This window comes from Chiroxiphia lanceolata, chromosome 7 (assembly GCF_009829145.1).
Source record: "Chiroxiphia lanceolata isolate bChiLan1 chromosome 7, bChiLan1.pri, whole genome shotgun sequence".
NCBI lineage: Eukaryota > Metazoa > Chordata > Aves > Passeriformes > Pipridae > Chiroxiphia > Chiroxiphia lanceolata.
The window spans coordinates 22,066,281-22,093,097 of record NC_045643.1 but is presented as its reverse complement, the minus strand read 5'-3'; the positions used below and the strand labels follow the sequence as shown (position 1 = coordinate 22,093,097).

The window sequence follows — 26,817 nt, the reverse complement described above, 5'->3', positions numbered from 1 at the left end:
GTACAGTTTGAATTGAAATATTGTTACACCAGAAAAGCAGAAAATATTGCTTCAGAGTGTGTACAGTTTGAATTGAAATATTGTTGCACCTCCTTGATTATATTACATTGACTTTTAGTGAAGATGAAGTCACTTTGACAACTGAGAGATTATCTGTAAAAGTGTTGGGAGTAGATCATCAGGCAGTAGGACTGGCTTTAGCTAACTTGTCTTCACAGTAACATGGTAAAATCGTTTCTCCATAAGTCTGGTAGTGGGTTGGAGGTCAGAAGTGCGAACCCAAGAGGAAGTAATTACTCCCGAGTAATTAAGTGAAGCTGAGGCACCCACAGCAGTGATGCAGGCTGGCTTGGCTGCATGGGAAACAGGGCTGTGCAGGTGGCCCAACACTAATCCCCAGGCCTCATGCCCATCTAGATTCACAGGAGGAAAAGTTTTTACCATGGTAGCAAGCTAAGCAGTGCCATTTTAAGTGCTAGAGAAAGATACTCTTTGATGCTTTCTTCAGTTCTTAGGTGCCTTTCTGCAAGGAAACAGTGGCAAAGCTTTCTGTCCTCACCAGCACACCTTCCCCTGAATCCTCTCATGAGATCAAACTTTTTCTGGGAGAATATTATTACTGCTGTTGTTATTATTATCTTAAAGAAGCCACACAGGTATCCACCCTGTGGATAGGTGGATGCCACCCCAGTTCATGTGATTACAACACGACCCACAGGCTGCCCTCCGCTTGTGTTGTGACCCCTGCCAGCTGCTGTGACCAGGTTACCAGCTTTTGGAGGTGCCTTGGGCTCTCATGGATGGTCACCTGCACTGTCCCAGGCTGACAAGCTGAGGTGTCTGTGCCCCAGCTGCCTCGCAGCAGCCCTGTCCCTGAGGAGAGCACATTCAGCCCTGCTCCGGAGAAAGGTCGTGACCTTCTGCTGAGGGGCCATCAAGGGTAGCATCACATCTGCTGCCTCTCCGGCTTTTCCTCAGCCTCTCAAGGACTGGGGACCAGGGGTGTGGAAGAGTGTTTAGTTCCTCTCAGCCCGATGCCTTCGTGTGCCAGGCATCTGCAGCAGTACTGCAGATTAGGCTGAGTTAGACCCAAAAGTCTGCTGCTGCTTCAGAAGGCTGCAGGGATCTTACTGAGGTCACTTGCTGAAGACAGTAAAATTTCCGAAGAGTCCCTGTGAACCTGTGTAAAATCTGGATTGCTGGTGTTTCAGGTGAGATGGGCTTGGCTGCAGTTTGGGTGGTGACTGCAAGACACAGTTCCAGCCTTGTTGCTTTTGCTGTCATATAGGCAAATTTAGAATGGAATTCAGTCAAGTACACTCAAATGCATTTAAAATTCTAAACTGTCATTTTTATTGTAATACCTTTTGGCATATAACGGCCACAGTGATGATAATTTTAAAGTGATAGGCAACTAGGCTACATAAATTAATTTAACACATGAAATCATTCATATTCTCAGTTGCATTATCTTAAAATTTGACTGGGGGAAAATTACTATAGTTAGTATTAAGCTAAATAATGCTATTTTCTTCTTTCAGAATTCTGTTATACTGATTCAATATCACTTGAACTGGAAAAGGCAGGAAAAATTGAATCCTGAACTGCGTTTTCAGATAGACTAGTAGTTTTCAAATAATTTGGGAAAATTTAGAATTATTAGGATCAATAAACAAAATAAAAATGGAATGGGAAATATATTGAACGCTATGCTTCATTGATTAATAGTTTACAAATTAGAGGACTGGGTAATCACCAAGCATATGAAGTTCAATAAGGGAAAGTGCTGGATTCTGTACCTTGAATGGTGCAACCCTGGATGAACGTATAGACTGGGGAATGAGATCTAGAAAGCTGTGTTGCAGAAAGGGACCTGGGAGTTCTGATCAATGGCAAGTTGAATATGAGTCAGCAGTGCCCTGGCAGCCAGGAGGGCCAACCATGTCCTGGGGGCATCATGCAAAGCATTGCTAACTGGTCAAGGGAGGGGATTGTCCTGCTCTGCTCTGCACTGGTGTGGCCTCACCCTGAATATTGTGGCAGTTTTGGGCACCACAATATAGGAAAGATATTAAGTCATTAGAGTGTCCAAAGGAAGGCAACGAAGGTGGTGAAGGGCCTTGAGAGGAAGCTGTGTGAGGAGCAGCTGAGGTCACTTGGTTTGTTCAGCCTGGACGAGACTGAGGGGAGATCTCATTGCAGTTACAACTTCCTTGTGAGGGGAAGAGGGGGTGCAGACTGATCTCTGTGGTGACCAGTGACAGGACTTGAGAGAGTGGCCTAAAGTTGTGTCACAGGAGGTTTAGGTTGGATATTAGAAAGAGATTCTTTACCCAGAGGGTGATTGAGCACTGGGACAGACTCCCCAGGGAAGTGGTCACAGCACCAAGGCTGAAAAATTCAAGACGCATTTGAACGATACTCTCAGGCACATGGTCCTGTCTTGGGGATAGTCCTGCGCAGGGCCAGGATTTGGACTTGAGGATCCTTATCCCTTCCAACTCAGTATATTCTAAGATTCTGTGATTCTGTGACTGTATTTTTACTTGTTGTACTTAGGGCTGATCAGAATATGCGAGCTCAGAGAAGATAGGTGAATCCTGACTGCCTAACTTGCACGGATAATTTTATAGCAATAATAGGGTTTTATTGCTCACAGTTGAGTAAGGCAATTAGGACTTGCTGGACAAATGTAAGCATCTTTTCAGCATAAGGTATCCAATTCTAAGATGCTTGTAAGCAGATGGCATCAAGAATGATTACTAATTCTAATGCAAATCTGAGAGCCATCCTCTATTCTGCTGTGTTTTTCTTGAATGCACATATATGACCTAAACTTAGGGCCAGATTCTCTAGTATTTTGTAGCTTATGCAGAGTGAAAACAGAGTGAGAGTGTTTTATCTATTTACACTGTAAACGAACACATTATGTGAGAGGTCATAGGAATTATTGACTGGATTATTGACTTCTCATAGCAAAATTTATTTTCCTTTGTATTTAATGTTTGAATATTGTTATTTGGTGAAATGGAGATATAAATTTTTTGCTCCTCCATGCTGCAAGTATTAAATTATATAGTGATTTCTGCATGAACTTTCTACCACTGTAATCAAAGACACTTAAGAGTGAAACTGATTTTTACACATTTTCATCATATAACTACATGAAGAACAACCAGTTTGGAAGTACTTTAATGTTCTGAAAATAGAAATTGACAAAACAGATATTTTTAAATGTGTTTTGTTTGAAAGGTGAATTTGAACATGTGGAGAAGTTGAAACAAAAATGAGACTTATGAAATAGGTTGAAAGGACATGCTGAAGTTCAGTCTTGGAGATTTTTGCCCCACATGCTGATTTTGAAATCTTTTCTTAAAGTGAACATGGAATAAACAAAATGGTTTGGTTTAGTATGGATTTCATTGAATTTTCAAGTTCACTTGAAGTAAAAAAAAAATAAATCATAGTCCAAAAGGAACAGAAATGAGAAAGGAAGTACTTACATAAGTATATGTAATACAGGAAGAGTAACTGGAAGGAATAATTAGTTCTGCTATTCTACAAGTTAAACTGGGTGTCAGAGGAACATTCAGACTTATATTTTAGGAGGTGTACAGAAGCAAAGCGTTCCTGATGTGGGCCTTCCATAAGGTAGGAGAACTGAAAGGGATTTTGCACTTGTGGTCAATGAATAGCAGAGAAACAACCCATCGCTGAAAATGAAAATTCATTTTCCTTCTAATTTATGAATCTGTACACAGTCTTCCTTTATATATGTTTTTGAAATCTTAAAATATTCCCCATACATTCCTTGTCATCTAGCTTGAATAAAAAGGTGTGCAATTCAAGTCATTTCACATCAGTAGCTGTGAAAGCACTGTATACCTGACACTTTTCTTTGAAAGTGACTTTTCAAGGGACCTCTCAATTCACCAGGCTTTCAAATCTCTCTTTGCTAAGCTCTTTCTCAAGTTTCTCAAACTCCCTGTCTTCAAGAAGAAATCATGGACTGCACTCCATGGATTTAGGAGAGACAGTAGAAAAAGAAGACGGGGAAACATCTTGGTAACTTTTGCTGGTTGCAAGAATATACTAGCGCAAGGAGAAAATCACACTGTAATGAATTTTACACTAAGCATTTCACCATTTCACTAAATATTTCATTAATCATTACACAAAGCATTTCAATGGAGTTGCTGAGGATATTTTCTCCAATGTGAAAGAAAAAGTATGTCTTGGTGGTAGACCAGTGAATACACAATGTGCACATTACATATTTAATAAAAATAAACTGATCAGTCTCTGAAGGATTTCATACAGTCAAAGATAATCTAATATATGTGAGTATAGGACAGAATGGTACATGCAATTATAAGTTGATCACCTGATTTTTTTTTCCCCTCCACATACCAATATTAGCTTTAGGAATGTTGGGCCCAAATTTGCTATAGCCCTATAAAGAAGAGCAAATCCATAATTCCATTAGTCTCCTCAGAAATAAAAAACAATATTTAGTATAAATTATCCTGGCATATTTGGGACCTTAATATTTTCAGTGCCCCTTTGAATGTAAACAGCTGATTACATTTAATTTTTTTTACAAAATGATGATTATTACTATGAAAAATTGAAATAATTCCTTTTTTAGTACATCAAAGAATAATGATTGACTTTACACCATACCTTCACTTGCATGACGGTCCCTAAAAATGTTCTTGGGATGGACGGTAAAGCCTTCTATGTCGTGTACTGAAGATGCTCTCCGTATACTACAAATGCTTTCCTTTGATCTGGAATGCGTTAGTGGATTGCTTGTCTGTATCATGTCAGGGTAAAGTCTGTCCCATTGTTGTTTAGGTGATGAATGGTCAAGAGGTCCTGATATATTAACCAAAGGTGAACATTTACTGGGTTGAATCAGTGCTTTTGTATCATCCACTTCTGAAGGACTACAGCTTTCTTTTGTAGGTGATTTAAAGTGCTTCATTGCCACTGAGTCATCGCTGTGCTTAGAGGAATCAATTATCACTGCATCAGGGTCTTCCTGTGGCAAAGACTGCTTTCTGTATGTTAAAAGTCTCAATCCAGGTAACCGGAACCCAAAAAGTCTGCCTACATGTAAATATATAAGAAAGAAGAAAATATTAGCCATTAGTGTCTTCTCATGAAAATCTGCTTTTTTCACTTACAATGACAATAGCTGTAACTATTTGACCTATTTCTAATAAATTACAATGCTTATTAATGGAATATGTAAATATGAAAACATAATACAGCTCTAAGTTTGTTATAGTCGTGATATTAAAGGATTTCATAATTCAGTCAGAACTAAGTTTCTGAGCTTAGAACAAGGACAGTAGCATTAATTCTACTGCCTATTTTAAAAGATATAAGGTTATCTGTTCTGATGGTCACTTCTAAATTAAAAACCTGTGTGTCTATAAAAGACTTCTAGAACATGCCGAACTACTTTGGTTGGTAGCTGTTATCCTGAAATAGATATTTGTGGATTCTATTATTAGTGGAACTCCATGTGCTTATGAGTGTACTGCTGATATATGGATTTATTTACTACAAATTAAACAGGAAGATACGAGTGCTAATAGTTATGGAAAGAAAATAAGTTGTGTATTGGTTTTGCCAAAATTCTTTCCAATGCTTGCATCTTAAAATTAGATGAGACAATTTAATGAGTTTAAACTGAAAAGGAAAGGAACACAGAGGAAGAAGAAGGAGCGACACAGCTCTCAGGTCTCAGTTGCATCTACACAATACAGTTACCATTTACATTTTAATGGGTTGGGCTGAGTTGGTCTTGGATGTGGAATGGCAGGCTAGGCTGTTCTGAGGGTGTAGAAAACTAACAGTTTTGTGTAATGGTAAGAAATATCAGTAGCTGAGAGGAAGAGTAAAATATTGTGCATATAAAGATTTATATATAAGAACTGTAAAATCTACAGACTACCCTTCTAAAGGACCCAAATATTTACACAAATATTTACACAAATATTGTAAGATTTTGTGTAAAACAACTCACAGATGGAGGCAAAGGGATTTCAGATGTACAGAAAACATATTAAACAGTTTAGAAAAAGAAATGCTAAAAAAGTTTAGTAGAATAATTGAAATAATTGAAATGATCAGATATCATTGAGTAAACAGCCTGACTTATTTAATAACTTCTTGTCTCTCATCACTTTGTTACATGAGTACTTTAAACAGTGAATCAGTAGTTAATGATTTCTTGGAGGACATCTCAAAATATCTTGTTATTCTCTATTACTGGCATAAGAAATTCTGTTTGGGATAAGATTTAATTTTTTTTTTCAGTCAGTTTTAATTGGCAATATTTGTAGCTATCTAACATTTATAAATATTTAGCACTGAAATGTATCATTCCATACTGAAATATTTTGAAATAATCTTTCTTTGATGCCTATGACTGACAGTAATTTTGTAGAGCGATTGATGATGCAGCTTAATCATTCAATGCTTTAAAATGAGTGTCCTATATATTAGTATGAATATAGAATGTATTTTGAATTCCAAATAAATGAAGGTGAGAGTACCCTACTCTTCTTAAAGGAAAACCTGTCTAAGAGCTAAAGTTGCTTTACTATGTGACACCACAGGTCCATCTCGCACACTGTTGGACCTCTGATATTTCCAGTAGTGGATGTATGAAGAAGGAGATTAAGATTGTGTTATTTCTCTCAGTAAATTTACTCAGTTTCTGCATACCTGAATTTCTGAAACTTTCTGAGCTAGAGATTGTATTCAAACCACAAACTGAATGTTTGGTGTACCTTTCTTCCAGGAATTTGTCTCAGTGCTTTTAAAAGACGGTTGTACTTTGACCTGCAAAGCATCCTATAGGAAACAGTTCTGTAATTTTAGCATACATCTGTGAAAAAGTACTTCCCCTTACTTGCTATGTAAGTATGTAAGTACTTCCCCTAACTTGTGCCTGTGGGGAGGGTGCTATGAAAAATAGCTAATAACTTCCTTTTCATACATCTGCTGCATTCTTCTTTGTATACCTCTTGCAAGCTGAAGAATGCTAGTGTGACTGCATTGTGTAGCTCTCATCATCCTTTTCACTCTTAGTTACTTTTTATTTCTAATTTTTAGCAATGGCCTGAGCTATTCCCAGACTTAGAGATCAATGAAGTGGCATAATGGCTTTTTGTTTTGATCATGGTTCCCTTCCTTACAATTACCAATATTTTATTCTCTTTGTGAGTTATTTTCCTAACTGTGCTAATGTAAGATATTTTTACAGCAGCTGAAAGATTTCTTTGTTGACTGGTAATAGATAATTTAGTCTCTACTATTATGTCTGTAAAAAATTTGATTTGCTGTTTTATCACTTGGCCACTCAGTATCCTAGCATAAGTCTGTGAATCTCGTCTAATAGTCTGAATAATTTTGTGACTTATACAAACATTCTGACCTCATTGTTTGCACCTTTTTTATCCAAGGACTTGAAAATGTATTATAAAATAAAGAACATACCAGAGTCTACTGATAACATCTCAGTATTTAGAAATCTGGTGATTTATTTTCAACTTTTTTTCCCTGCTTTAAAATATAGATCCATGTAATGATCTTCCTTTTTTTTCCTTGACAATTTTTGGAAAAGGTTGCTGAATTCCAAATTGAATTCTATTGAATCTATTACTCTGATGCATATACACACACAACAGTAAAATAGACAGAAAACTTTGTTGCATAAACCAGAGTCATGCATGTTTAACACAGCAACTAGAGGTGCCAATTTTCAGTCTACACAGTGATATTCAGCAGAGTGTACCTTGGGAACTTGTGTATTTCTTCTGACTTACTAAGTATACTTGTACAAACAGCTTACATTGAAATTAGCGAAGTATGTAAAGAATTATTTCATTATTTTTGAATAATGTGTAGAATTGACCTGTAAAGCAGCTTATACATAAATATTGAAAGCTTACTGCATCCAAAGTGAAACTAATCTTTTAAAATATTAGCCTTTTAAAAAAAATCTCTTTTTAATCAATTACACTGAAATTTTTAAAAATACCATTCATAAGGGTTTCTGGCATTTGACACTGTTAAAGACTTTTTGCTGGCACCCTATTTTAGTCATATTCATGGTGATGCAGATGGTCTTTTCTGCCTCACCAAGTTAATATGACCACGTTATACCGCATTACTGATTTAGCTGTCTAACTGCAGTTCATCTGGAAAGAATACTCAGTGAGAATTTTACTTCTTGTTAAGACTTTTGGGCATGAAATAGAAAACTTAAATTAGTAGCTTTTTGCTATTCTTCTATAAACTGTAATAAATCCTGAAGCTAAAAGCCTGTTTTCTGATTTTGTTGGTTTTTGTTTTGTCTCTTTTTTTAATAGAATATTCTTAAGGTGTATTGCTATTCTTCAACGCATAGTTAATGACCTACATGATGTGTTGGACGTTCACCTCTCTCCTGCAGCTAAAGTTATCAGGAGGCCCATTCACAGTTCGTGCAGTTAGGATTATTGAGCTGAGAAAGGAAGTGTGATAATACAATTTGTCATGAAGCAAAATTCATGGCCTCACGCCCCCTGTCCCAGTATAGACTAAAAGTGTCATTGGAAGCTTTTCTGGCATACTGTGTATGGGGTAAAATCTTTTGTTTGATGATGGACAACCCCTGCTTTGTGTAAGTATGATGTCAGAAGCAGATTTATCTTGGTTAGTTCTTAGTGCTGAGTCAGAGATTTGTATGACTGTGGCTTGCTAAGAGCAGTTGAGGAAAGCAGTTGAGTCTGAGTCACAATTCCAGACTTACATTCCACCTCCTCCTTTCAAACCTTGCTTTACTGAATAAGTAATTTGCAAATGAGTTAATCTGTTGGTTACATTTATTCTCTGTGTCATTTCAGCTAACTGTTAGAATTTCTAAACAGTAGAACTTAGTCGAAAAATACACTGTAGATAAGAAAGGACTCCTCTAAACTGTTTGCAGAATGGAGCAAACCTTTTTTTCCTGGTCTAACATATCACTTCTCCCGGGCTGAGAGCTAAACCACACTGAGCTGCTTATGTTCCAGTACAACCTGTTAACTGTGGTCGAGTGTTGAAGAAAATCAAGTCTTGGATATCAACTTTTATCATGGTGATTGACTGGCCTGGCTACAATATGAAACATATGTGACTTTTTGAACATATAAGATTAAAGAATACAACATACATACCCACAAATATCAAACTATTCTAAACAGAGATTTCCTTGACAAGGGCAGGTATGATAGGTCAATTATGACAGACTATCCTCCAGAGTATGGGCTAATTCAACAATACCTTTGTTCTGAAACTTTCCCAAATAATCAGCAAAATTATTTTCACAAAAGTAACTCAAGTCAACCCTTTAATGAAAGATTTTCTCATAATTAAATATCTACTGTCATGGAATTTCCAGATCTGGTTTATCAGAAAAACAGACACAGAAAATTACTGGATTGCTGCTCACAGGCTTATAAATACCATCTAATAACTCATGCAACAGACTAAAGGAAACAATTGCTTTTGAGAAATGGAATCCCTAAATGCTGACTGTCTAAAATAGCAGCAAATACTTGAATGTACTCTATGCAAACACTGAAGCATGTGATGATGCCTTATTTCCTGGCCTGGCACAGCAGGCCATAGGACAGAGAATTACAGCAAGAGCCAATCATGTTGGTTTTTTTTCTACTCTTTTCCCCAAAAATATAGGGAATCATACATAGTTGGATAATTTTCTTGCCCTGCTCATTAAATAATCTTAATTTATTTTCAGAAAGGAAAAGGAAGGTGTATGCAATTATTAACTTTAGAAGCTTGAACTCATAATTTTCAAACACCGCATATGTGGTTTTTTTTATCCTCTGGTATGGTCTCATTTAATTTTTGCACTACTTCTTTTAGTTTTCTCTAAAATTTAAGATTGCACATGAGTTTTACCAGTATTAACACCAGCAATCTTTGTTACGTTCCCTTGTAAGTGAGAGAGTTTTAACTGAGTGTTGGTGAGGTCTGCACATAGGACTCTGTCAGAGTATGAAAGGAAGCGGACAAAGACTCTGGCTACTTGTAGGGCTATGCTGTGCATGGTCGGCCTGTGAATTGAGTCTGAAAAATGCTATCATGATCTCCCTCAAAAGATAGAATGATTATATCCTTGAATGTTAATATGAATCAGTACACTTATATGTTTTTCTTCCCACCTGTTGATAGAGATGTCATTTTATTATATCTTATTCATTATGATAAAATTATAGGATTTGCAATGTTTCTGGAAAAAAGCCACAAGAAAAAACAATTTTTGTCCTCTCAGAAAGAGATTTTACTTCTTGCATTTCTATTTCTTGAACATAATTAGAAATAGAAAAGAAGAAAAAAGTAAATAACTGCAATGAAATAGAATAGAAAGCATTGCAACAAATAGGATATGTAAAGAATTTGTCACCTAGCACAATGTTTTGCTGTCTTGATGAAGATATGGTGGGTTTTTTGGTAGCTCGATAAAGTTCTCAATCCTTCACCACCTTGGTTGCCAGACTTCATAGGATAAAAAATATTGCTTTTGTCGAGAAAGAAAGTCTGAAGATGGTTTCTTTATGTTTTAACACCGAATTCATATACCACTATCAAGTTCCACAGTGTGTTTTGTCTCCTATATTGATTGAAGGTTTTTTTATGCTCTGCGTACAACAACTTTCGGTGATAATAAGATGAAAAGTATCATTAAATTTGGATTTTATATGTCATATAATTATACTACATTTAATAGTTTAGCTGTTATATCTATAGTTTTGCAGCAATAAATATTCAGACTGAGAGCAAGAGCCATATTATGACTTTTACTCTTCTAGAAATATATAAAATGTAATGAGATCTTGAAATAATAGAACCAGAAAAAAGCAATAAAAGGACTTCAGTAGATAGAATTTTAGAAGATAGATTTACCTGAAGAAGAGCCACTTGAAAGGTTGTTACCATCTGAAATACAATTAAACTAAATTTACAAAAAGCTTTAGCTTGAAACAGATTCAAAAAATAAACAGGCTATTAAGAAAAGTAGGTAGAATATCAAATTTCCACACATTCTAAAAGTAAATTCAGGTAGCTTGAATTCATACACAATATATGTAATATGCCGAAGAGTTGTTCTGAAAGTACACTGCCTTTCTATTTGGAAAATTTGAGAACTATTCAGTTAAGACGTATTTTGATAATGACTAAGTTTTTTCACATAGATCAATATATGTTTCCAATCATCAAGTTTTAAAGTTGGTTAATGTTTCAGACAGAAAACGAAAGTAGATGTATATGGATTAACATGCCATTTCCCATTAAATTGAACCTCTAATTAGTGATACATTTTTTGCTAGGCAATGCCAATATTGTTTGGATGAGACGTATTGAAAAGTTGAAGAATTCATAATTTCTTTAGGAAGAATAGGCTTTATTCACTGGCATTTGTTTAGAATATGGCATTAGTTTCATATTTCTGATCGGGCTCACTTATTTCATGTCTTCATGGTGAGAATTCCCCAGACTACGTGTCCTTACCAGTTGCTTTCAGGTCTTTGAAATGCCCAGCTTGCCTGAGTACTTTGAATAGCCAAGTAATAATGATAGGATTCTATGCCTGAGAAACAAGACATAGTGGTGGTAAATTCTCTTATTTTTACCTAATGATCTATTTTGTTTGCTTATCTTAAAACAATATGTATTCCACGTTGAATAATATAGCCCCCCCCACATTTCTGGTGACCATTGTCCATCTGAAAGTTTCTGAAATCCATTGGAAATTTTTTTCTGCTTTCTGGTAGAGTCAACTTGAGATACCCTGGTAGTTTTGATTTTTTCCTCTTCAAGGTTAAAATCTGTAATTCAATTTAGCAAGCACACAGATGTGTTAAGTTCTCTGTGCTAATTCTTATTATGAATAATAGAAAGACATGTCTCTCTCTTCCACCAGAGAATGAAGCAAAATTCACTACCTTTATACTTCCCTGAGGGTATGTATTATACTGTGGGATGACTTAGCAAAATCATTATCCTAGCCTTCAAGTTACCTCACAGAACCCCCATTTTAAATGTCCTGAAAAAACCAGATAGATAGGATACTGTTAAAAAGTAATAAAAATATAGGACTGGACGACCTGTCTGGTAGGCACAAGTCACCTCCAATGAAAGCTACTGAACGCTCTGTCATTCCCTCTTTTTTGTTTGCGATCTCTTTAAGCAGAGATTATCTTTTTTACTGGATGTTTTTACAAGATATAGCATGATAGCTGTGACTGTAGCTGGCTGAGGCTGTAATGCAAACAGCTAATCCAGGGAGTCTTCCTTTCTAAGCTGAGCCCATAACCATAACGAGGAAACAGAAGTACAACCACCCACTTGTAATTCTCTGTGTGTAAAAGGAGACTAAGAAAAACTGTTTATCTCAATGGCTGTTCTGTTAATTTAGGCTGTCAGGTGTTTGTGGAACACTGAAGGTGATAGTAGCAGAGATTCTGTCTTTTACTGGTGATTGGTGTTTGGCCGTATTCCTTTGCTAAGAGATAACACTGTTCCAGTTTAGCTAACATTTACTGTAATTTACCTTGGAGACAAATACACATAATTGACACTGGGGTTGTCAGAACTATGCAGCTGGTTGGCTGGATAGAAACCTTTGTCCTCCTCGACACAATTTTTCTTGACTAGCCCTCACTTGAGATGAATTTGTTCCCAGTGGTGCAGCTAAAAATAAGACCTGGACAAATTATTCATTACATTTTGGGCAAAGTCAGGGGGTTACTGTTACTTATATGTGCCACGTTCTATGAGGCAAAATTGTATGCATCAAACAGTATTCAGTATTTCACGACAATGTTATTGTCCTAAAATTTTTAGGAAGATATTGTATGCTTATCTTTCACTAAGTTCCTATGCTTACTTATATAGCAAAGTGCTCTGCACAGAGAAAAGCAAATAGCATTCTTTTGAGCTAACTCTTTGACTGAAAGGAAGGCATGACTTCAATTTCAGTTGTGCTTGTTTTATTTGTAACATCAGCATATACCGTGATCTCTGCTTCTGAGGTGTATCTCCATTGCTATGACCAGGAGAGAGGCAAACTTGATGAAGAGTAAGCACCTTGAAGAAGGTGCTTGAAAGGTTTTCTGATTCTGGTTTTAACCTCTTCATTTTATTTGAACTTTATCCAAAAAGTACCCATTTATTGGATGCATAACAGATCCTCTCATTTCCTTTACAGGAAGAAACACAAGAAATTATTCCAGGGTGTGTTTAATAGGCTTATAGATTTTGAAGCAATAAAATGATAAGAGAATCCTCAAATATCCCTCTTCAGCAGAATGCAATTATACATTTAATCAAATAGCTTTCTGGGCTTTCTCGCATGAGGTAATGATTACTGTGTTTGGGAACCAGTATTAGCTTATATGCTGGTACTTCTAGTATGTTGATAGTTCTCTAAATTGCTGCAAAAATTCCTCACAAAATAGCGGAGTGGATGAACATACCAGATTTGAAAGTTTGTTAGATTTGGGAATGAAATTGGACACTTAAGGTCCCTTTCCTCAACAGGTGATTTAAAAGTCATATTTGCACACAGAAGTCATACCTTAACAGTTTATAATATAAACTGTTGTTTAGTGGAGTCTGTACAGCACACTGAATTATTCTGGTTAAAAACTGTTACAAATAGACAAATTAAAATGTTAATTTATTTAGTGTTCACAGAGGATTTTTCACTAAGGTGGTATAAAATCACATCTCTTCTTAATTTAGTTTGTTGTAGAAAGTCTACAAAAAGCTCTCTTTTTTTCTTTTACAGTGAGTCTAAAGGGAAGGAGTTATCTTTTACTAAAAGTAACTTGCTAAATATACATTATTTATGCATTATTTCAGTTCAAGTTGAAAGTTTTATACAATTTTGGCAAATGATTAGAATCATGAAAATTCATGGGAATATTTTTTTATTGTTATAGTGACAACCAAGCAAATGTTGCTGTCTTATCAGACATAAGATAGAAGGGTCCAGGTTACAGGTTAGTAAAATCCATTTTTAGGGCTTATGTAGCTCAAAACTATCAATCTTAACACTTCAATATGCTACACAAATATCCTTTCACTTACAAAGCAGGTATTTATGTCTTCAAGCATTTCACAGGTCGAGTGAGGTGAGGTGAAGTTATTAAGTGTTTTTGTCTTTGGGTATAAATGTTAATTTCTAGAATTATGAAACATTTACATGATCTAACAAAAGGCAATGCAAAAAGGAAACAAACTTATTAGAAAAGACTTGATGTAACAATGAGTAGAATTCTCCTATCTGGAAATGAGACAAAATTTAGAAAGATTGAATGATGAATGGACATCTATAGCAGAAAACAGTTTTTTTAAGTCTCACTTTAACTGCGTATTGTACAAATGTATTCTCGCTGGTGGTTGTTACCCAGGTCTGGAATAAGTATGTACAGAAGAAACTTTCACATCTCTCTGAATATAAGGAAGGGACAGATGTAGTATTAAATAAATTTGATTAAAATTTTACACAAAAAGATATGACAAATATTTTGGGCTGTACCTTTTTACCCCCAAAGGAAAGAGTTATATGTGAGCAAAGACTTCATTTGTTTTGCTAATGAACTGGCATATATTGGAAAATAGAATTGTTGCAAACTACAAAAGCAATGAAATAGAAAGGAGTGAAAAAAGAGTTGTCTGTGATATGGTAGTTCTTTACAGACTTAGAGCATGCTGCTATCTTCCAAAATTTTCTCTATATGATTATACACTGTTCTGACTGCCATTGAGAACTGGTGATAAATTCTTACAAGAAAGAATAAAGGGAAGAGAAGGATCAGCTAAAAGGACTTTTACACTGCTGTTATGAAGCCACTATCTTCACTTTTCACACTACGGTCTATCCATCCCCTTGCTGCATATAAGATAGGAGCTCTTGAGTACCTGATTAGGAAGAATTCTATTTATACTCAAATGTGGTCATCAAAATCCTGACAACATACCTTTTTTTCAATAATCTGCCAAACCCAATGCTGAATCAGAACCTAATTGTGTTAGCCATCATCATGGCGTGTAACAAAACTCAGAATCCTAGAGAGCTTACAAAGGCTTTTTAAAATATCAGTAATCAGCTGGTAGATTTTTAATTTTCTTCCTATTCAGAGCTAAATGCAGTTTCTGAGGTCAACCTAGCAAGTGTCAGTTGCCTTCCATAGGTATTTAATTTTTTCAAAGAGCCCTTTAACAGACTGGAATCCCTCTTTTCTCCACACCACGAAGTGCTTTTTTCTTACTTTGTGTTAGAGCCCTGTGGTAGGCAGTAGTGTTCAAAACTGCTGCTACTTGTGGGATAGATGCTTATAGAAAAAAAGAAAGGTGTTTCAAAGCTACTTGATACTTTTTATACCAACTCTTGATAAATCAATTAGAGGAAGAGTGGTAGTATGGAAGAGTTATCTTGTTTTCTAGGGTCAGGAAAATAACTGCTATCTATTTGTTTCCTAATCACTTTTAGTTCTCTCCTGCAACCTGACTCAGTCATTTTTATTTACTCTCATGTTGAGAAGGCATTCTAATATGAGAAAACTCAATTTAAGGAGCTCTGGAAAGAAATCTCTCATGATCTGTGTGCTTCTGGGTAGTAGATGTTAATGTAATCTGAAATCTTTTGTCTTTTGTCATTAGCCATTGCTTATCTTGGTTGTTTGTCAGAGATGTATTGCACTTGTTATGTGTCTGGTTCCCTCTCTATTTATATTCTTTAAATTGGTTGCTGGATTTGAAGGGATTTTTTTTTCTTTGCTGCCTTTTTTTTTTCTGAACCAATACCCACTACTATTCATTTTGTGTGATCCAGTGAAAAGGGATCATCTGCTTTACCTGTTCTAAATAGAGCAAGATAATAAAAAACTAAGTCCCTCCTGGAGAATCTGCCATTTGCCTTTCTTATCCTGGGAACATAACTTAAAAAAATACGTTTTTACTGGTAAAACATCCACCTTTTTTTGCCTTCTTTTCTAGCTTGTTGGTTTCTCTCTGCCTTTTCTAGATTTCAAGCTTTTGTTTGTCTGTTTTAATTTAAAATGATCATTGGACTATACAAAATATCTTGCAGTTATTTTGGGATGTTTTGCATAGTTTGGCCTCTTTCTTGAGAAATGTCCCTGCTGGGAGGAATTTTTGGCGACGTAGCTTATTTTGTATCATCATTCTTCCCATCCTGCCCACATAACAGTCTGCTCTGAAACCATAAGCAACTAGGTGGAAATAGGAGCAGCCATGTGCCTGCTCTAGTTTCTGCCAGTTTCTGGCATCTGGCTGTCCCCACTAGCAGGAAAATGGTTTAAGTCACCTTTCTTTGCCTCCTTTTGAACCCTGATTTTTCTCTATTATATACTGAGCTTGGAGGCCCACATATTCATTTTTCAAGAACTTTCAGCAAGGAAATCCCTTGTATATGTCAGGTGTAAATAGTGCAAAACAAGAAAAGGATGTTTTGACAAAGTGGAGTTTTTTTCGTATTCCCTCTTTAGCTTTTTACTTTAAAATACAGCAAGTGATAACACTTGAAAATGTACAGTGATATGTCACAGATAGCAGAACAAAATGCTCTTTTTCAAGACATGAGGCTCTGTTTTTTTTTTCCTCAACAGGTATTTTACCTTCTATGTTGTCAACACAACCACATTAAGCATGGACAAGCTGAACAATTTTATTTATGTTATAAAATTACTTTTTAAATCAAGACAGTAAGATGTTCTAAATTCATAAAATCATGGCATACTAAAATAAAAACAGAATATAAGGAGGGTTTACTTGACGTACTTCTTATAATTTTTCTTCTGATGTAATTTCATTATTTTTCATGATACTTCTTAGTGGGATTTTAACCATATCATTACTAGAAAAAATGATTTCTTGATATCTCCAGTAAAAAGCCAACTACTGTATTCATTATTTAAAAAAAAAATCACTGTAAAAAAATAAGAAAAGGAAGTATATTTTAAATATGTATCTTAAAGAATATTTACAAAGGCTTTTGAAAAAAATGTGATATTTTTTGCAGACTGCAAGCTTCCAGTAATGGGAATTTTCTTTGCCACAGTTTAATATCAACTGTCATTGTAGGGTTATTCAGGTACTATGTAGTGCTTACATCAGGAAAGTTTTCCCCTTGCTTCTCACAGCGAAGATTGTACCAGTCTTTGTTTCCTATCTAGAGAAAGCTGAAGTGTTGATTTAACAATCAAAATACTCAGATTCCAGGTTCCTGTATCGTACTAGCATCAAAGATTATCTCGCTGTGAAAAGGTATTTTCCAACTGGTGCTGAGCCAGCCAGGGGTAAGTGTTAATGCTCACTATTAGAGCATGCTGTGCTTTACTAAGAACTTGTACAAATGGGATGAGTTCTGGGAAATCTTGTAGTAAGAGCAGATTATGTGAGTGCAGATGCAAAGCAGAAGGATCATGTGCTGTTGCTGTACAGAGTGAAGGTCAGCAAAACAGCACACATTTTGCAGATAGTGGGACAGAAAGCTGCACAGTGTAGCTGTATAAGAAGTGGAATTTTATGTTGAGTATTCTAATTTTGACAATACTTACATTCCAGAGTGGAATAAAACCAAAAGCATTTCCTATATATTCTTCAAGTCAATCTAAATACTTCAATTTGATAATCCCAGGATGTTTAGTTATGTTTTAACTGGTTTTTTTAAGGTTTTATATTTTCTAGTCTAATTTAATCACATTTCACCAACTATTAATCAATCATCACCACTATTTTTTACTGGGAAAGTAAAATAGTAATATTCAATTTTGAGTAGGCTAAGATGAAATATTTGGGCTATGTCATAATGCTTTTTTATCAGCTTTATGTTCATAATTGACTTTTGTCAAGAGTAATGTACTTATCTGAAATGTTTCAGTTTGAATGAATTTATATGTCCTAGTACTACTCACAAGATCCATGCTGTTAGCACTACAAAAGATCTGATAGATTATTTTACCAACCTATTGTGGTAGGTTTGCTACATTTAACTTGCTGTTTTGGATTCTGTTTGAAGTGAGTCAGTCAATGAAATTGTGTCCTTTGGTAACCCTATTGTCCATGTTAATTACTTTCCCAGATAAGAGCAGAGGTAAGCAGAGAACTTTTAATAAGTAACTTACGATTTACAAGTTTAGATGGTAATATAGGCTTGGACTTCTCAGGAGATGCCACATTCTCTTCATCTGTTACATACTCAAAGTTAATAATAAACATCATTGCTACTCCTTCTTGATTTTTCACTGGAATTATGTGGGTGTTGCAAATGAAAGTAGATCCTGCAGATGGATTAAAAAGAAGAAAAAAGAAAGAAATACATAAATGAAAGGAAACTTCATTTTTTTCACTGCAGTAATTCTAGTTACACCAAAAGACAGTGAAGAATATTTCTTTGAATTTAATAATTGAGCATCAAATATAATATTCTTTAATTTAAAGAAGAATGTTTTCATAAAAAGAAATACCACTGTTGATAATTTATTGGAGCCTTATCTTTTCTAAAATGTTTCTCATTTGAAATGTCAATTTTACTTTTTGGGTTTTTGTTCACTGGAAGTGCCTTTATAGACACACTTGCAATATGGAGACATTTAACACCAAAAGTAGCAATGTGAACACTGTTCCAAGCACAATACTTGTGAAGAAAGCAGAACCTGATTCTTCTAAATGTCAAACTTTTTTCAAGCTTTTGGTTCTATTACACAGGATGAGTCATGCATTAAGTATTTATGGATGTAAATATACCACTCTTCTTATTTTAGCTCTTGATCTTTTGGGGGCCGTAAAACGATAAGGTTTGTGTTAAAAATGATATTTATTGTCCAATCCTATGGGGTTTTATACTCCATCACGAAATTCTTCTAAACTGTGCTAATAATTTTCAATATTTTTCAGAAGTGTTTAATTTAACTGTTATACACACTTTTAAGTACGAATTTAAGAATACCCTAGTTTTCACATATATGGAGCACACTCAGCTTATGCTGAAACTAACAGAGGGTGAAATTTTTCAACACCTCCAGTGCTCAGAGTGTTCTTGTGTAAAAGCCTAAGGATTCTTTGTGCTAATTTTTCCGCTATAACTTCAGGAGTTTCATTTGACAAGGTCATTAGTTTTGATTTAATTCCTTCTATTAACGTTACAGAACATAGTGGTTCCAAAACCAGTGTTATTGCTGTAAGCAATACAATATGAGCTAAAAGCTTCATGCAAACACAACTGTGAGATGGTGTCTTTCCATGTTAACTGGGCACTAGTTTAGTGTACATCATCTGCAGTTCATGCAGTCAGATGCAGTAATCACTGAAACTTGACAGGCTGTGCAATTTGACAAAAACAGACCCTGATCTGGGTTGCAAAAGAATAAGGAGAATAAGGAGAGTAAGAGAAGACATAGGAAGATTTACATCACTATAACCAAGACCGGATTCTGGCTCCTTATATTTAATGTAGTACTTGCTATAATGTGCTATATGTGGCAATTTGAGTTATGTATAAAATTGACATGCTGGCCTTTCAAGTTTTGCAGCTGTACCTTCCATCCATTTAATAAAACAGTTAAGCTGTGGCACTTGCCACTGTTTCCATGGTTACAAGCTCAATGTCTTTAGTAAACAGAAAATAAGCAATTTAAGACTGTTCCATTAGAGCTAAAAATAGAAGTGCTGCAGGCCAACCATTGTAACATAGACTTGTTAAACAGAGGCTCTGAAGAGAATTTAGAATAATCTTTGTGGGTTTGGCTAGCTAATACTAATACATATTTAGTTTAAACAGTCAAAATTATATTTATTGATATGCTTGGAAGGAAACTATATAGACTATGTTTGACATGCAGGTTTATAGGCTGAGGAGATATACCCAATATCTGGGAATGGGGCTGGGCTGAGGCATGGATGGCTTTGAAGAAAACTGAACTTCAGTAAGTCAAATGACTATCAGCGTTTGCAAAGGAGGATGATGAGGAGTCTCAGACTCCTTTAAAAACTATCCTGCTTTTGAAGGCAAGGATGTTTCAGCTTTTGAAATGCTTCCCACAGTGCTAAGTAATAACACTATCTCCCATTTATGTAGAACATTCCGCCCTCAAGTATTTACAAACCTCGTTTGCGCTGGAGCTAGGGATTCACATCTCTGGGGAGATGCAGAAGCTGTTTAACAGTCCACAGCTTAAGAACATGGCAAAAAGAGCCAGGGTTAAAAATTTGAACTGTATGCAAAAATATTTGGGGAATAAAAAATGGGAAAGGTTCATCTGGTTCCCTTGAAGAAAAAATGCACCACAGGCTACTAAATCCGCTGTAGTTCATTAGTCTCAAGTTTTTCCAAGAAACCTGGGCTTTTCAAGAGGCAGAGAATATTTACTTTGTGTGCATAATTGTAAGTGGAATTCTGATAGTTAACCAAAATACAACAGTTGCAGTCACTGTCAGTGTTTGTCTTTAGCACAGAAGTTATCTGCTATGCACTTATCAGTATCTATCTCTATTAAAATGGCAATAAAGAAATAAAAAATTCAAACCAGCAAGGAATATTCTAGTGTGATTGAAAATGAAGACTGGATACTAAGAAAGAATATTGGCAAATTCAAAAAGCTTTGACTTGTAGAGATGTTGGTAATAAAGAAATAAGAGGAAGTAGATTGTTTATAAACAATCTTATTCAGTATTTGCACTCTGGCATCCCACTGCTCTTCATTGCACTCAGCATGTTTTCCCTGTTTTGTCTCTATACTGAATATTTTGAAAGTAAGAAATGCTTCTGATGAGCGATAAAAATGGTAATGAAGTTTCTGGCATTTGCATTTCTCATCTAACCACACAGGGCAAGTGGATGATTTAATCAGAACAATTAAGAAAATGATATCTTTATAATTAATAGACTAAATATCCAGCAATATATCAGGATTTTCTCAAGATTACTACTGAGAAGTAACCATGAAATACACCTGTTTTGCTCTCTCGTTACAATCATTGGAGGTGATAGAGGAAAAACTGGGTATTTTCCTGTCAGCTTGAATTTCATGGATATAAGGACTTGTTTCCTTTTATTTAGGCCATTGTTAAGCTGACTGCTTCATCTAATTAAATTAATGGCAAAATATCCACACGGAAAGAACAGATTTCACTCCCCTATTTGCTGTGTGAATATGATGTATGATTCTGTGGTTATGTATTCAACAGTATGATTTCACAAGACCAGACAGACTGATGTGAAATAAATAACTGCCAAAATGTATACATGAGTGACAATAAATATTTAGGGCATATTAGGGTTGTATAAGGATATATTACACCATTTCTGCAATTCTGATGAAGCAATGCCTATCTAAATATCTGTCTGCATAGTGTTTAAAGTTGACTTTCTTCAGGAGTACAAAGCAGGCACATAAAACCAATTAATCTGGTTCATAAAATCTATTTAGCCTTCCAGTGATTTTTCTATAGAAGATTTTAGGACAGATTTTTATCAGACTGCATCTTCTAGATACAATTGCATTCATTTGTTTGAACTGTATAAGCTCCATTTATAAGCAATTTGGAGAGGACAATACAATTAATACAATATTGAAGGCATTCCAAATTCTCATGTGAAAAACTTTGACAAGCAAACTTTGAAAAACGACACATCCGAAACAACAATTTTGATTCAACCTTCCTAGGAAGAAAATCTTCACAGGCCATTACATATCCCAAGCTGAAAGGATCTCTGAAAAACAAGACATTGGCATTTAGGTAATTGTCTTAATTCTGCAGAAGTCTCGTGTTTCACACAGCAGGGACCCTTCCAAATCCATCATTGTTCTACAGGATGGTTCTGCAATCCTCTTGCCCTGAATGGGTTTGACAGTTGCTATCTACATTTCACCCTTAGAAAATTCAGACTCCTCCACTCAGTACAAATTTGTGGACAGGCTTCATAGGGCTAAGACTAGTTCCAACATAGTTTGGAACCAATCTTGGCTCCCTGTGCCAAAGCATTTATGACTTCTCAGATATTTTTTTTACTAGAGCTGCTATAGACAACTGACTAAGACAATAGAAAGAAAAATGTTGAACATGTCCTCTGTGTGCATATATAAATTTTTGGGCAGAGTGACCTCATAAAAGGGTTTTCTAGTATTGTGATAATTTTTTATTTCTATGACCTATGAGTAGTCCACTGTAGGTGTCTGTACAAGACATATCCACCTCTGTTCATTTAAAATTGAAGGTGACAAAGAATAAATCAAAACAGAACAAAAGAAGAGCCAACAACAACTCGCCTATGAGAACAAGACCAAAAGCAGTAAAAAATGGGAAGCAGAGATACTGTACATTTCCAGATCTATGCAATCTTGCTTGCTGTTTGAAGACATCTCTTAATGAGACGTTTCTGCAAGATTTTATGATAATACAGGGACAAGAGAAGGAAACTGGGCATTCTTTGCACTTCTATTAAATTATCAGTATTTTTAATTTTGGAAATTTCCCTCAATAGAATTCACATTTTGTCATCAAAACAAATGCCAAAAATGCCTTCTCTCAGAGGCACAAACTCAGAACTATCAATTATAGTAGAAATACAACTGAATGTTGTATTTCACACATTCGATTGTGTGCTAAGCTTAGTCTTAATTCTACTGCCATTTTACTGAAAAGGGGGACAGAAAAGTCTGCATAGTTCCCATTTTCTTAGTAATAAGGTGAAATACTGTTTTCATAGTTTCATTTTTGACTAGTTATTGTGACATTATTAGAGTCTGATCACTGTTATACTAAGTAGAAACTTAATATTCCTCTGTTAAGGAAAAGTTGACTTCCATAAATACAAAGAACATAACAAATGACATTTTGTAATCTTATGTCCATCTTTATAGCCTTAGTCATCCTTTCATCATAGCATGGCTTATGGAGATTGCCCAATGTTATTAAGAACTTCCCTGGCAAAAGAATATAGACCTAATATGAGGGAGAATTAATGTGGAAGATCAGAAGACCTTCTCTGGCTGTGCCTGTCAATCATGGAATCTTCATCTTTGGGATGAAAAGCCAAAGCATGACTTTCTACTAACTCCTTAACTTCCCAAATCCAATATTCTCTTCCTTCCTTCCTTCCTTCCTTCCTTCCTAGTGGCCAAAAAAAAGCATCACTTTCTGCTTCTTTCAGCAGTGAGGCAAGTCTTGGAAAGTTGTTTGCTCTGTTTATTCAGGTGCATGGTAGTACCTGTCCAGGCAGAAATTAAAGGGAATTTAATTAAATGAAACATATGTGCTGATCTTGGGAAGAGAAAGATTGTCCTGCTTTGTGTGTACATTCAGGAAGGCTGAGGCTGTGGGCTTTAGGCTGTCTGTTGTAGACTGTTACTAAGACTTTTGTATTCTTGAAATGCCCTAAGGATAAGCAGAATATCCATACTTGATACAGCTTCATGTGTGATCTGGAATAGTGACCTTATTACCCGTTGTTCCATGGTTACTTTCAGCCAAACTTTAAAAAAAGAAATGGAAGTAAGACAAAACTTTTTTTTTATGTGTTGTCAAGATTCTGGTAACAAACAGGTTTAAAAACTTGTTTTAGCAAACAAATGGTTTCATCAAGCTGTGAATGGTGCAGAAGAATGACACTTGAAAATTACTGGTGGTAATTTAATAATGAGACCAGTAAAGCAAAGCATCTTCCATTCTTGAAAGGTTATAGACAAAAAAATGAAATTGGAAGAAAAACAGTACCCACGGAATATTTGCTTTGCCTTGTGTGGTTTCTGTGACTTATCACTGAAGAAAGTCCTTTCCTTTATGCTTAAAATTCAGAAGCCTATTTACCTCTGCTTTGAGGTCCACTCTAAGCAAACAGTGTATTAGTTGAGGTTTAGTTGGCATTTAGGGACAATTGCACTGGGGATGTGTAATGAATATTCAAGAAAAGCCAGTTTGTCAAATAATGAAGCATGATGTGTATTGCGATGTGAGGACTCAACATGACCAATCAAGGGATGAAAATCTATTCTTTGCATTTCTGTTCAAGCACACGCCAGGAACAATGGAGTATGTCAAAAGAAATATTGTTTTCAGTCTACTTACTGTAAAGGTTTGCTTTCTTTCTCAAATCATAGTAAGAACTCTATTCCTGTAGTGCTATAGACAATATTCATGCAGAATTTCAAATGATATTATGTGAAAGGGCTCCAAATATCTTTGCAAACCCATTTTTGTGTCAATTAAAACTGTTTACTAACAGATTTTCAGAACTTGTTCTTACTGTTTTTACAATAAAAATGAGTGCAAGAATGACTGAATCTGCCCTGAGAATATTTCCCAGTGTTTCATGCTGTACAAACAAATCACCGGAGACAGATACCACGTAACTACTTGCTCAACTCAGTAACAACCCCATGAAAGAAATATCAGACAAATCCTTCTGTCTTGTTTTACCTGCAGCTCTTTCCTTCTGTCATTTATTCAGATCTTTGGAGACATCTGATTTGTAAAAAAACTATTTAAATTTTGCCAAAACTTTGGCTCTAAAGGAAAGGATAACCCTTGGATGTTCTTTTCCTCCCCATCCCACATTTGTTGTGTAGCTGCACACATGAAGAATAGGAGGAAACTTGATGCTAAGACTAAAGATGATTATCTTTGTAGCCATAAAGAGCACCTATTCCAGGAATCCCAGGCTGCATTGCAAGTCCTGTCTGTTGCAGCCCTTTGAAGTGTACAGGTATAATTTTACTTTCTTCAAAAATGTTAGGACTGACGCATAGAAAAGAAGTGTTTTAACCAAAGCAGCATCAAAAATGAATGAAGAAATTAAGGATAACACAAGGAAACTCTTGATCCCATTTTCACAATTCAATTAGCAGATAACAGCCCCGCAGTATTAAAATGTGTCTTGTATATTTCCACGGAGAACTTTGGGCAATGGGTTGTACAGTTCTCTTCATCTTTTCCTGTATCTTCTACGTCTTTGTGTCACTATTTTCCAATTCCATCTGACTGAAAATGAGCTACCTTGAGTGGCAAGGATGAGGAATTCACAAGCTTCCTATTAAACATGCTGCAGACGTATCTGTGTAGCTGTCTCTTCTAAAAGATTCACTGCAGAGAACAACTAAAAATAGATGGCAGGTTGAAATGCATTATATCCCTTTTCAGTTGAATAGCTATTTTTAAGGAGAATGGGTAGAAACAAGAAGAGTATATTTGGCTGATATTTATTAAGGAGTTTACACTGATTAAATGAAACTTACTTCCTTTGACATTTTACTCCACCCTCTTTAGCAAGTAGATATTCATTCTGTCACTGAAATGGTTGCTGATACTAAGATTTGATTTATAGGACCATTTGGATGTTGTAAGGTATTAACTTACACTGTTGAGAGCTGAGGGAAGAATTTTTGAACTAACAAACTAAGGAAAAAATTACCCTCTGGAGCCTGTGGACAAGTTTTTTCTGGACTGGTATATATGAAAATCTAATTTGCTCTCCCTTTAATACCATTTATTAAATAATTAAATTGGTAGATAAATACTGTTCAACTGCTCACTCCAGCATTTCTTATGCAACTGAGTTGATACAATTATTGCTAGTATCCTAATTATAATATCTACAGCTACACTAGTAGGCTATGGTGACTAATTGTAATGCTGACAGCATTTTTTATAGGACAGTTTCCTAATGCTTTGTTGTTTAAGCATATATAAGTGTGTACAGAGGATGTAGAGCAATTAAATATTTGGCAAAGAAAGAAAAATGAAATGAAAAATAAACAACCAGTGATGATGTATGTCTATAAAGAAGAGACCAATAAAAGATCATAGAATGAAAAGTGGCAAAAAATGTATATGGAAGGGTAAAGCCTTATTTAGGTTCCAGGCTGCATGTAGAATCATTTTATTGAAACCATAGCTGGTCCAGAAATTGCAAGATAGGCTTTTTTCTTTCTGTCTTAGCTCACCTTAAAACTACACTTGAATTTTGTCATAGGGAGTTTATCCAGAGAACAGACTGAAGGCAGGAGGCCCAATTCCTAGTCAGTCTGGAACACTCTCTAGCTGATCATTCTCAGAGATACACTCTTACATATGCATAGTGGGCTGAAAGCTGGGTCTGAAATTGTTTTCTATATGGGTTCTTATTACTGGCAAATAGTGTTGCTTCTGAAAAGTAATGTCTCTGACATGTTAATAAGAATATTCCTGTCTCTGCAAATGAAGTTAAGCATCTTGTGCCCTGTTTCTTGCACCTATGTAAAGTTGCTAAGCAGTCAGATACAGAAGGTAAGGGGAAATTGCACAGAGAGGTACATCTATGAAAAGAAATTATTGGTAAACCTTTAAAGTCTTTGCAAATTCATTGTTGAATACCTGAAGAGGATTTTTGATGCTTTTGTGTTATACATGTTACAGACTATATGAATGAAGCAAGTCCAATGCTTCTTATCTTGTTTTCTTAATATGAACACTTGTTTTATGGACACTTGCAGTATAGTTATAGTGAATGCAGGATATACTACACTTGATGGATTTCAAAACTCAACCTTTTATCAGGGAAATGTTGCAAATAACAGTGCTATTTTAGAAAGAGAGAAACTGAAATATTTCACTTAGATGTTTTCAAAAATTAATTTTTTGTTATTTTTAAAGGACAACATCAAGATTTTTTTCTATTTTGCACACTACATTCCTGTGAGAAAAAAATAGTATTTCAAAATGCTCATTTTACTGAAAATACATAAA

The 26,817-nt window shown here is 35.4% G+C and overlaps 1 protein-coding gene across 3 annotated transcripts in view; it reads right to left on the bottom strand.

Annotated features, from left to right (window-relative positions):
* KCNH7 (potassium voltage-gated channel subfamily H member 7) overlaps positions 1-26,817 on the bottom strand; it is a 220,409-nt gene that overhangs the window by 71,246 nt on the left and 122,346 nt on the right. For 2 of the 3 annotated variants that reach the window (XM_032693714.1, XM_032693715.1), the window contains exons 3-5: positions 18,222-18,377; positions 10,972-11,004; positions 4,684-5,112 (exon numbers count right to left, since the gene is read on the bottom strand). In XM_032693714.1, the coding sequence (XP_032549605.1) occupies positions 4,684-5,112; positions 10,972-11,004; positions 18,222-18,377 (618 nt within the window). The remainder of the gene's footprint in view (positions 1-4,683; positions 5,113-10,971; positions 11,005-18,221; positions 18,378-26,817) is intronic. The other variant, XM_032693716.1, reaches the window with a different exon arrangement.